At 48.4% G+C, this 12,746-nt stretch overlaps 1 protein-coding gene across 12 annotated transcripts in view; it reads left to right on the top strand.

Moving 5' to 3' along the window:
- GIT2 (GIT ArfGAP 2) overlaps positions 1-10,809 on the top strand; it is a 49,360-nt gene extending 38,551 nt beyond the window's left edge. For all 12 annotated transcript variants that reach the window (XM_081802024.1, XM_081802023.1, XM_081802026.1 and 9 more), the window contains 4 exons: positions 1,305-1,387; positions 1,982-2,170; positions 6,711-6,774; positions 7,515-10,809. In XM_081802024.1, coding sequence (XP_081658150.1) covers positions 1,305-1,387; positions 1,982-2,170; positions 6,711-6,774; positions 7,515-7,727 — 549 coding nt within the window. In that variant the 3' untranslated portion in view covers positions 7,728-10,809. The remainder of the gene's footprint in view (positions 1-1,304; positions 1,388-1,981; positions 2,171-6,710; positions 6,775-7,514) is intronic.
- Positions 10,810-12,746: the final 1,937 nt, after the last annotated feature.

Below are 12,746 nucleotides of genomic sequence, written 5' to 3'. Positions count from 1 at the left end.
GTCTTTCCCCACCTGGGAGCTGGCAGCCTTGCAGGTCTGCATCGAGCCTTCGGAAGGCCAAGCAGCATTACCAGCAAGGAGCAAATAATTAGACTTTATATCGACTCTTAAACTGGCCTACTCTATGCTAGCCATTCTTTTGGATGAAGATACAAAGTCTCCATAGGTTTGAACAAGGATCTTAATTTACAGCCATATCTTTAGAAGCCACATTTTATTGCAGCATCAGTAAAATTCCTTAGTCACATATTTTGAGTAACTTGGATTGGATTAAACTCAAGGGATAAAGGTAGAAATAGCTCATATTTGTATTTTGCAAAGTGATCCAGTTAGGTTTTGAATCAATTTCCACTGACTTCTGTTCTAGATGAAGAAATTCCCAAACATTGTGGGTAAAATAAATACTGAGGGAAGATCATTTTTATTAAACACTCCAGAACTAACATAGTTCCCTTCAAGGGCATGTGGTCCCCTCCAAATTTGGTCACCCTGGAAGACCCTATGCTTCGCTGTGCTGACGTTTGCCCAAAACATTTTTAGGATTCCTCTTTTGAATCTGTGTTTCATTTTTTAATCTCCACAATTGCATCAAGTATTTATATTTTAAGGGATAGATGTTTTGGGAAACATAAAAGTGGTTGGAAACCAAGTGTCACGCTTGGTTAATCCATTTTGGTTCACAAACAACATGCAGCAGTAAATTAATAATACTGGTTTTCTTGTGTGGCTCATACCAACGGTCTCTGAGGACAGTTCTTGGAGAGCCCTAAGTGTTTTGAGCAATGACAATCCTCAGGGCCCCAGGCACGGAATACTGGAGATAGTAGGAGACAGAACCTAGGTTCTTGGTGCTGGTTTTCTGCTGACTCTGTGGCCTTGGCTTTGTCCCCCAACTCTTACGGCCCTTGGTTTTCTCATCTGGTATTAGACTAGATAATCTGCAGCTGGTTTCCAGCACCGAAGGTCTTAGGTATGTAAGTGCTGGCCTGTGTGCATTGTATTATGGTTAAATTCCATATTCCTTAGAGAACTAAATGTGGGTGTGTTGCTTTTGCCTGTCTGCGTTAGTTTATACTGGGGATCTGTTTATGAAGTTGCCACTGAGCTAAGAAGAAAATGGTGCCAAGAGGGAGAGAAATCTTTTCTGGATCTCCTATTCAACTTTTACTAAATTTTCAATAAAGGGTTGGCTCCTGGAGATCTGGGACTTGGAGGCCACATAGTGTAACCGGTAACAGTTCCTAGGCAAGGCTCCCAAATGTCTCGGGCTCAACACTAACGGGTGTTGCCTTTCTTTCTTACAGGCATCCAGGCTGGAGAAGCAGAACAGCACGCCTGAAAGTGACTACGACAACACCCCCAATGACACGGACCCAGACGACACAGGGTACACCTGCAGGACTGCCCTGGGGCGGGCTCTCGAACCCGAGACCTAGCAGCCGTGCTCAGGAGACGCGCTTTATCCCCCGCGTGCCTCCTCTCTCTTTTCAGACCCATGAGCTCGTAAAACATGGAAGCCTAAGTTCATAGTTCAACCTCTTATCCGATTATTACCCCCAGGGGCCTGGTTTTCTTTTACCAGCCTATTATACACGTCTCTGAGTGGCTGTAATGTGCTTAAAATCAGTACTCTTAAGTCAACGTGAGGTCACATTCTACATTTGCAGCCCAAGGGTTGAGCTTTCTTAAGGATGGCTTTGTAACAACACACCCTCGCTGTTCCACTTGTTTCCTCCCTTTCCCTGTCTTTACCCTTTCTCTGAGAGTCATAACTTCCAGCCCCGTGGTAGCAGCTGCCATGTGAGCTATGGCTGCCTGTTGAGGAAACAGCCTCACCGTGAGTCTCCTGCCAGACAGGATAAAGGAAACCACAAAAGCAGCCAGCTCATGCATTCAGCAAGTGCACGTGCACTGGCTCCTAGAACCAGAGAAGCAGCTAATAAGCACCTGTCACATTTAGCCACTTCTTTGATGGTCACAGGTCAAGCAGAAAGGGAAGGCAGAGGAGTATGGTGTGGCAAGGCGATGGCTCAGTACCGGATACAGCGGAACCCCACACAGCCCCAAGCCCCATCCTCCCCAGCACGGAAGACGTCATCCGGAAAACTGAGCAGATCACCAAAAACATACAGGAGCTCTTAAGAGCAGCTCAAGAAAATAAACATGACAGGTAAGAGGGTTGGAAAATTCTGCCTGGAAAAGTGTACCTGCTCTGGAAGAGCTGCTGCTCATTATGAACAGGGATTTTTTTTTTTTTTTCAGTATGCTGATCTTTTTAAGGTTTTTTGAAAATTTCAGGTTGGCATAACAGGCTTAAGAACAAACGTAAATTTCGGTGTTTTTTTGTTTTTTACATGCTATTTTCCATTTTCTGTGTTCTTACGAAGTGCTCTGGAAACAGATGCCTCTAGAAATAGAACTGCTGCCTATTTAGGGTTAGTGATATTGCTGGTGCCGATGGCGAGAGGAAAGAAAGAAGCTACCTTAGACCTTGCACTTGATTGTTCCAGCCCCTGTGCTCCCTGTGGTCTCCCTAGCTAGAGCAGAGTTGTCTGACTTAAAAGGTATCCTGATACGAACGTATTTCTTAGGTCTCCTTTTCATGCATGTATGTGTGTATACGTGCACAGCATGTGTGACCATCTAGGAAACAAAGCAGTTTACAAATAAAAGAGAATCTAATTGACACCCAAATAATTCTGTGCTCCTGAAATAACAGTCATCTTACTCTGAGCAGAACCACATCCTGCAGAGTTTTTTGTTTTTTTTTTTTTTAAGATTTTATTTATTTATTTGTCAGTGAGAGAGTGAGCACAAGCAGTGGGGAGAGGCAGAGGCAGGCTTCCCGCGGAGCCTGGAGCCCGATGTGGGACTCGATCCCAGGACCCTGGGATCATGACCTGAGCCGAAGGCAGACGCTTAACCACTGAGCCCCCCTGGTGCCTGCAGAGTTATTTCTTACGGTGAAGAAGGGACTGGCTCTTGTTTCAGCTCATTCTTTTGTTCCCTGAGCATGAATTCTCTGAGAACTTCTGGTGAGTTGTTAACTGCTGTGGATGACATCCTAGTTTCACGTGGCCAGCCGAGTCTAGACACACTCGTGGAATGTGTAACATCCTCCCACTGAGTTACGAAAGCAGCAGAGGCAGTCATAAGCCCCGAGCAATCTCACTGTTTTCCGTGGGTCAGCAGAGTGTGGCGCCCCGGCGAAGAGCTCCGTTGCGGGCAGTGCGCCCACAGAGGTTGTTCCAGGAACACTGTACTGCTCCTCCTTGGTCCTCCCTGTTCGCTTATGCCGCATAAAGATGCCCAGTCATCTTTTGCCTTCTTTGTGTTCCCGGCACTGCCAGGCTAGGCTCCTCTCTCCTCCTTCCCTTTTTCCACAACTCCGACTTCCCCCAGGGTCACTACTTCCACTCAGCGGGAGAGGAGTGGACAGTGGTGAGGGATGAGAGTTCGGTTTCCCAGATGGACTGCTGGAGGATCCTCGGAGGAAAAGAGGAAGGCCATTGCTCAGTCTCCTTCCATGAGAATTACAGGGCTGTTCATCCCCCTCCTTCCAGGCAGCCTCTCTGTCACACACCCCCATGCCTCACGAGCTGCAGGTGCTCAGTCCCTCCGCTCGGCGCCACGGCCTTGGCAGCAAGCAACTTCAGGAGCTCCCTGCATAAAGCAGGGTGTGTTACAGCGCTCCAAAGGGCAGTCTTTTATGGGCTCCCGACACCGAGGTGGCCTCCCTCCCCAGGGCTCTCCCACCGGTCAACAACAGGCTGCGCTTTTCATCTACTCCAGTTCTGAAGTGCCATGCTTGTATTTCAAACAAAAAAAAGATGTTTACATTCCACTGTTCTCTTTGGTAGTTGTCAAAAATAGAAATATCTGCCTGGAGGCCGTTTTTGGCCTCAGAGATCACAATAAGGTGCTTGTTTTTCTTTTTTTTTAAAGATGTACAAACCCATTCAAAAGCGTTACAATCTGATTTTTTTAAGACCGTGAGAGAATGATGCAGAGTTTAATCATTAGTTTACTCTTTCAGTTTAAATTGGAATTGATCTAGAGAATTTATGTTTTATGAATTGTTCAGTGTTCTAAAATCTCTGGTTACTTACATGTGCAAGACACTTTATAATTTTGCATTGTAGTGATTAAACCCGTGCCTTCTCCTCTTATTCATCTGTCACTTATGCTCATCCTAAGTAGACCAGCAGCCTACGCAGACACATTCAGGCTTTGCCCTGGTGTCTTGAGCCAGGCAAGCTGCCCACAGCCCCTGACCTTGCCTCAGCCTGGTTCCTCCCCTGGGCCTCCAGCCCCACTCCCTGCCTGTCTCTGTCTCTCTCTCATACATGCACACACGCACGTACAATCACACAACTCAGGAGTACTATATATTATGCACAGAAGCCTTTTTTGAGGAAAGATAACAGCTTGAAGTTGTGAACATGAACTCTCCCTGAGCGAGGAGGAGGAGGACTTTCTCATTAATCTGCATGTGCTTTCTTTTGTGGCTCATTGGGGACTTCCTAAAGTGTTTCGTACTGAGTGAGTTTTTGGGAGGTGTCCTTAGGAAAATTGTCTTCTGTGTAGCAGGGGGAAGGTTGAATTATATTTCTGGGTCAAAATGAAAACTGTAAGCAGAAAACTCTTCAGGTGTGATTCTCTGTTAACATGTAATTAATGGACATATTGGTTCAAGTAAGATTGATGCCTGAGACAGTGGTTGCCAGAGACACAGCCTTTTTCCCTGAGTGTGTGACCAAATGGGTTGTTGCCCCTTCCTTCATACACAAGTGAAGTGACTCCCTCTGCCTTGGCTTTTTTGTTACCATGTGGAATATGGTTTTAATTGCTCACAAAGGTAAATGTCAGGATTGCCCATTTGAAGGTATTTTGGGATAATATAAAAACCACTTTCTTAAGATACAATGATTTAATTAAAATGTAGCCAGTCTTAATTAAAATAGTTTTGAGACTAGATTTCTTACAAAGATGAAATACAGGGTTGCTTGTTATGACAGTGTTTAAGCAGAAGCCAACTTTATGACTTAAAAAATGGAGAAAGAATTTTACTTGAGGGCTTTAAGTGCAAAGCTGGATGCCGAACAAGATTTCATTCCCTGTCTTGGAAGGGAAAGTTTAAAACACAGCCACATGGGTGCTTGTGGAAGGCCACACCTGTGTATTCACACCATATTTCCTACCATGCCACAAACAGGCTGCTAGCAAGCTTTTCTCATATCCCATTTCCCCCCTGGGCTCTGTGGGTCAGTGTCCTAAAACCAGAACCCAGCCCAGGTGGCAGCATGCTCGCTAAGAACTGTTGCTCAGTCCCATCTTCAGTGTGTCTCTGTCTCTTGACCTCGTAACACATACTACTCAGGGCGGAAGCCTAATATTTTGAAGGTGCAGAGAACCAGCCCCATATGCTGCACATCACAGTGCCAAGAATAAGAAGCCTGAGTGAAGCCCAAGTCTCAGTTCCTGCAGTTTTCCTCACCTAAGAAGTCAGAGTCACCAGTCACAAATGGAAAGAGGCCTGCTCTAAAGAAAGGCGTGAATCTATTGTGTCTCTGATAGCAGGAGAGGCCTGTGGTGTGGCATTGAGGGGCCCAGGCTCGGGGGCTGGACAGTCGAGTTTGTGCCCGGCTCTCTCTCACCAGCTGCAGGACCTTGGACACATTCTCTGCTTCTCCAGGCCTCAGTTTCCCCTTTTGAAAAATGGGAACAAAGCTCTCCGTCAGTGCTCCTGAAGCCTCCGCTCTCGACTGTCATCTAGGGGGCCCTTATGATGCCAGGTGGCCTGGAGGAAAGGACGAGGACAGGCAGAGCCATGCACTTTGTCTTCTTAGGGCTCATTAAGCAAGCATAGAAAGTGCTGGCTGTACTCCTAGCCTTTTATTACAAGCAGAGTCATGGCAGCTTCATGAGAAAGTGCGTAAATGATCAAGTACAAGAGGGGACCTCAGTGTTTTCTCTTTACCCAAAGTAAAGCTTTTTGATTCCCCAGCAGTTGAGATGCATTTGGATAGAAGGAATTGAGAGATGTCTGTCGGTTTTAACCAACATGTGGGTGTCGAGATAGAGGCTCCAGTTCTAATTTTAAGGACTTTTTTTCAGTCCTGTGTTTTTTGTTTTTGTTTTTTTTAAAGATTTTATTTATTTATTTGACAGAGACATAGCGAGAGCAGGAACACAAGCAAGGGGAGTGGGAGAGGGAGAAGCAGGCTTCCCGCTGAGCAGGGAGCCTGATGTGGGGCTCCATCCCAGGACCCTGGGATCATGACCTGAGCCGAAGGCAGACACTTAACGACTGAGCCACCCAGGCGCCCCAGTCCTGTGTTTTTAAGTTCTGTGGCCTCTGTGTGGAAATCCTTGCTTCTCTCTCAAGAAATGAGAAAGATGAAGCACATGAGAACCAAATGACCCACTGGAAGAGGTATGAGTGTTGTCATAGACTGGCTGGCTGGCTGGCTGTGGCTTCCCCTGGCTAGTCCACGTTCCATACTTGGAGACTGTTTGTAGCAGATTGAATGAACTTTCAGGAAAGGATGGGGACCCTGCTTCTGTTGGCGTGGCATCCGCAGTGGGCTGGTGGCAGCCTCAGCCCCTTCCCTGGGGGAATATAAATGGAGCGCCTTCTGGCCCCTGAGTACTCTCCATCTCTGCAGTACTTTTGCTGTCCTTGAATAACCTCTTCAATATTCTTGCAGCTATATCCCCTGCTCAGAGAGGATACACGTAGCTGTTACTGAAATGGCAGCGTTATTCCCCAAAGTAAGTCGCTTCCTACTTACTTGGTACAGATCCTTTTAAATGAACTGAAAGAAATTTTTTCAGGACCCTTGATATTATATTAACCTTTTTTTAGCACAGGTTTTAAATACGCAGTGAAAGAGGACACGGAAATCACTTTGTCCTACATGAATATCGGTGGGGTTTTTTTGTTGTTTTTTAAAGATTTATTTATTCGAGAGAGAGAGTGCATACGCATGTCCGTGAGAGTGGGGGAGGAGGGGCAAAGGGAGAGAATCTCAAGCAGACTCCCCACTGAGTGAGGAGCCTGACTCGAGGCTCCATCCCAGGACCCATCAGATCATGACCTGAGCTGAAACCAAAAGTCAGACGCCTAACCGACTGAACCATCCAGGCACCCCTGTGAATATTGGTTTTAATAAGACAAGAATGTGTGAGCCCAGTGCTAAAAGGCAAAGCATTAATAGAATAAAATTGTATCTGGAATATTTCACCCGAGTGGGTTACTACTGTTTTTCAAAAACTACCTCAGAATAGGATATCCTACTAAAATGACACTGCGTACACTTTGACCTTTGACCGAGCATGCTCATGATGTGGGCCGCACAGCTTGCCGTGTCCCGAGCACCCCCACTGAGAAAGGGCACGATGAAACTGCCGTGCACTGTGGAACAGCTTGAGCTGTCCTCACAAGAACGCTTGTCCCTGCTCTTGGGTGTCTACCGCACAGCTCACGCAGACAACTGTGTTCTTCTGTTCAGAAACCCAAGTCTGACACGGTGAGGACTTCCCTGCGCTTGCTGACATCCAGTGCCTACCGACTCCAGTCAGAGTGCAAGAAGACCCTCCCCGGGGACCCCGGCCCGCCCACAGACATCCAGCTGGTCACGCAGCAGGTCATCCAGTGCGCGTACGACATTGCCAAGGCCGCCAAGCAGCTGGTCACCATCACCACCAAAGAGAACAACAACTGAACAGCTCAGTGCCGGCCCTTGCATTTTCTAGGCTTTTTAAAGTCCACTTTCAAATTGAGATGTGGAATTCTGCCACTTTTTACAGAAACAAACATTTAATGAAAGTTTAAAACTTTTTTTAAAAAAACTCAGTATTATTTTTGCATGTTTTCTAACAAATTTTCGACTATTAATTTAACCCACTTGCCTTATTTTGTGCCTGTTTGCCAGTTTCCTCTCTGATGTTCTGTTGTGCTGTTGAGTTGATGGTCATAGTCATCCAAATGCATAGTTTGTTTCAAGTTTGTTAGAACTTTTCCATCCCTTTGAAACTGCCCGTTTAGGGTTAAAATTATAAATGAGATTTTTAGTGAAACATTTTCTGAAGAGAGTTGGGTTTAAAAAAAAAAAAAATCCACCTCATCTGTTCCCTAGCAAGCATTGTGCAATAAGCGTATTTTCCAGCCCTAGTGCAAAAATCTGTAAAGTTTGGGGTGTCTCCAAACATGGATGGATGTAGAGAAAGGACTTTGCCCCTTTCTAAAAGTAGTACAACTATCTCTCTTGGAAGGAAACAATGAACTGCTTCATTGCTTTTAACTGTTTTATCTTGTTAGGTGTTCTTTTGTTTGATGTTTCGGTCTGGATCCTCTCTGTCTTTTACCATCATCCTGAGGTCTCCGTGGTGCCAGATAAGCACTCATCCCCCACGTCACGTGTCATTTGGCCCTGTCCAGGTAGGAGCGCGGCCACATTATCACGCACGGCTCAGTGCTCCACCTTCCTGTGGAAACCAGATGTGTCATTCCAAATGTGTGGCAAAGAGGAGTCAGATCCCACAAGCCCTAACTAATTCTGTGCCACCCCATTCAGATATCACTGCCATAAACCGTGGGAAGAGAAATCACCTACTCCCTGACATAATGTATCTCTCTCCCAGAACTCGGTTTCTCTAACCATTTAAAGCTTCCTCACACGGCCTGTTTGGCACATCTCATCACCTTTAAGGACTTCTTATAAGGTAAGGCTTATACAGTCATCTGAGTATGATTTCTCCTCCATTACCTCGCTGGTACTTTAAAATTAGAGCTCATCTTTCACGAATTCCTCAGCGAGTACTCTAGCTGACTGCCAGCTATCCCGAAACTACAAAAGTACAGGTTTAAGTTCTGGAACATACTGACATTGGTTTTTAAACTACTAAAAAGACCTTTTTTGCTCTGAATGCTAAAGCCTATTCCTGTCCCTGCTTCTTGTGCAGTTTTGTGGACCGGAGGGGCCAGGCAGCACCGATGGAGATGAATGAAGTGGGCCAGGTACAGAGCAGGGCCAGAGGACCGTGGGGGAGAAGTGGCACACCCAGTAGGGACAGCAGCTCCCCAGTTCCACCCAGGCTGCCTTGTGGAAAAGAGGGCCTGGGGTTGGCCGAACTTTGTTGTTGTTTTTTTTAAGAGACACCAGAAATATGGATATTTTTTGTGCCATTTCTCTGTTTATAAACGGCGACAAAACATTGTCACAGCACATGTGTGGGTGAGCTATGGCCTCCAGGCTGCAGCCCACAGTCTCTGCCCGGGGCTCCTGTCAGCCACAGTAGGAAGGCCACACCTGCTTTACTTCTGAGCCTTACCTGTACCCTGGCCAGGCCTACCCTGTGTCAAGTTGCTTTTAGTCCTCATCTTACCCGTATATTCTGTCCCATAGTGCTCATTCATACACGTGACGAAGTCAAAGTAATCACAGTTGCCTAGATATGTGCTAAATAAGCCTGTATTTTCACAGAACTGTTTGACTCACAAACATCTTTATAGCTTGACCGGATGCTGTTGTGAAGGAAGCACCGTGATGGTGTTTGGTTTACTAAGTCCTGGTGTGTGGATGCTTTTGCCGGATTTTGCTACACTGACTAGCGTGGGGAAAGGGTCCACATCTCCAAAAGACTCATCCACTTGTCTGCACAATCCTAAGTGCCATGTTCCTGTTGGATGCTGAGGGGATGCCTTCTACCTTAAGTTCAAGCACCATCTGATAACTTTGTCTGCATGCTGCACATACTTAGCTGTCTCTCCTTCTCTTTCTTGCAAACACCTGCCCTCGTGTTGGGCCCATGCGGGGGCCTCAGGAAAGGCCCAGTGGCCGTCTTGAGTTGGTGCCTCGGCCTCCCAGGGAGGACAGGCTTCTAAATGAATCGTCTGTGGGGGTGCAGCAGCGTCCTCTCTGGAACACTCAAGGACAAGTGATGGAGGACCTTGTCTCTGTGCCCCTAGAGAAAGTCAAGGAGTGGGGACCAGAGAGCACTTCCAACTGTAAGAGCACCGCAGGCGTTTGCTCTGAGAACCCACAGTGCCAACACTCCAGAGAGAAGTTCTGGATGGAGTGGGATGCCTCCCTCTGCTGCCCTGCACATTTCCTCCACCTTTTCTGAGACCCGGTCCCGTTGGCAAGCGGCACCTTGTCTGGACGGCCGTTCACCACCTTTTGCACATGTGTTCCATAGCCTTGCACTAATGCCCACGTTCTCTAAAGTCATTTTTTACTCTTAGTTCTCCAATCTCCCCCATCCCCGCGCCACAAGCTGATAGGACGGAGGTGCACTTTATGAAACTGGCACTTGCCGAAGGAGACTGCTCCGCCCCGAAGCTCCTTTAGCTGAAGTCCTCCTCTGCCTCGGAACGCAAATAGTTCTTATTTGCCAAAGAACAGGGAATCGGGCCCAAAGATCAAATACGGCATTTCATACAATTGGAACCACAGACGCACACCTTGGGAGCTGTTCTCCCATTCCTCCAATGATTGAAGCTGCAGAACCAAGAGCAAGACGAGCATGTGTCTGTCCACAGCGGCTGTGAGCTCTCCAATCCTAGATTGTTCCTTCTCTCCCTGTCCCCGTGAAAGGCACCCTTGTTTTTATGAAAGAAGATGCTGCATAGGAAAAACGAAATGCCTTTCGTTCAAATGTGTTCTATCCATGTCGCCCATTATTCTGTACTTTTTGTGTCTCTTGTACATTCTACCCCTGTAATTACTGTACAACCCTGTAAGCATTGTAAAATTGTTTTGGAATTTGTGCCTGCTAGTTATGCAATAAACAGACTCTATAGTGTCTTTGTGGTAATTCTGTTTCCTGGCAATTAGGTGATGTTACCAGATTCTCTGTCAAAGTTTCAAGAACGTTCTCCTCCCGTAAGGTAATCTTTAATGAGACAGTAGTGAATGTAGTGAGTGTCTCCACCCTGGCGTCTCTTGTCCGTTTACAGGAATGATGACCTTTTTCCTCCTGCTTATTAGCAGGTAGCTCTCTCAAAAGAAATTACACATCACTCCACTCCATTCTCCATTCCATTGATCTTACGATGTGTTCACTCCTAAAGTTTAATTTTTCAAATTCAGTGACAGCCAGCCAGGCCCGGTACCCTCACCTCCTCTACCAGGTGAGGGGGTTGTGGGGTTAGTTTAGTCTCTTAAGGCCACCAGTCTTCTAACTCTCGGAGCCAGGCCCATTGTGCAGGTTCCCACAGGGACGGTGGGGTATACCTGGGTTCATCGGGGCCACCCTCAGTCCCCAACAGTTGTTCTCTAGGGGGGTGACTTGGGGCTCTTCTCTCAAACAGAAGAAGGAGCAGGGCCTGGCCATCGCAGGTGCCTTCCCAAGCAACAAGGCTGGGGGACGTGGAGCGTCCTCTCCGTGTGAGCCAGCTTGTCTGAGGCCCCAGACGCATCAGCTCACACCCGGAGGTTCTTCCTAGGCGAGGGCTTCTTGCGGGCGCCAGCATCGCAGCCCCGCTGGAACACAGCCTCCCGCTCCGACCACAGCCAGGCTCCCGGAGTCCGCGGCCCCCACTCTGCTGTAGGCCATTGCACCCCCCACCACGCACCTCCTGGCTGTCTGCTTTTCAACATGTTTTTATAATTATCATTGCAGCTAACTTGTATCAACTGTTGACTCTGCTAGGTGCTGTGCTGGGGTCTGTACAGTATTAACTCCTACAATCCCGTGTCCCTGTGCAGCAGGCGCGGCTCCACGGCGGGGATGAGGAAGTTCACTCCCTGGCACTTAACGCTGAGGAGGGGCATGTGAGTTATCAGTAGGCCAGTTTGTCTTCCTCTTAATTGGCCCAGTTGGGTTTTCCCGCCCCTGGCAGTCCAGGACCGCGGAGTCTCAGACAATGTGGCCCTTTGGAGGTGAAACCAGGGGGTGACCATGTTCCCCCAGGGTCTGGATCAGACATCAGAGGGGGGCCCGTACATGATGTGAGACTGTGGGTAAATGGGGCACAGTCAGTTGGTGACCCTTAAGACAGGCCCCCTGAGCAGGGCTGTCTCACCCTTGAGCCCCGGGCGCCGGGACCCCTCCAGCGCTTGCCAAATGACTCCTGGGAAGACTGTCCGCTGGCTCCCAAGGACCATGAGCAGCGCTCTCTCACCCGTGGGGCTGCATAGGGGTGGCCTCACCACAGGGCAGCTTGGCAACCACCCAAGGGTGACCCGCTGCCCAGCAGGCTGGCATGCAGGAATGTCGGGGAGCCGGGCCCTCTGGCCCACAGATGCCAGGCAGAGGACACTGTGGTCCATGCCTCTGCCAGCCAGCCACCCCACCAAAAGCCAGGGCCACACGAGGTGGGATGGACGCCCTCACTGCTTTACGGGGGCATGGTCAGCTCACTACAGAGTAGGTCCCCGGGGAGGGCTGCTGGGGATAAGGAGAGGCATGTGCGAACCTTGCTCCTTCCCACCTCACCACCACCTTCCCTCCCGCCCAGGCTCTTGCCACACAGCTTCCTGACTGCACTCCCTTCCCAGACCCGAGAGATGGGAACATCTCCGCCACATTTCCCCCAAATGCAGCTTCTCTCCAAGGACCCACCTCTCCAAAATCCCTCTTCTCACCCCTTCTAGCACCTCCCCTCTTTTGGGACTCCCCTTTCCCTTCTCTTCCCTCCCAGCACCCTCTCCCCCACTCTTGTAGCGGGGACCTCTGTGTCCTGCCCTCCCCCTCGGCCAGCTCTGCACCCATCCCCCTCAGAACCCCACCCCCAGCCA

The sequence above is a fragment of the Leptonychotes weddellii genome, chromosome 13 (assembly GCF_054177405.1).
Source record: "Leptonychotes weddellii isolate Sample4059 chromosome 13, ASM5417740v2, whole genome shotgun sequence".
Lineage (NCBI taxonomy): Eukaryota > Metazoa > Chordata > Mammalia > Carnivora > Phocidae > Leptonychotes > Leptonychotes weddellii.
This window is presented reverse-complemented; position numbering and strand designations above follow the sequence as displayed.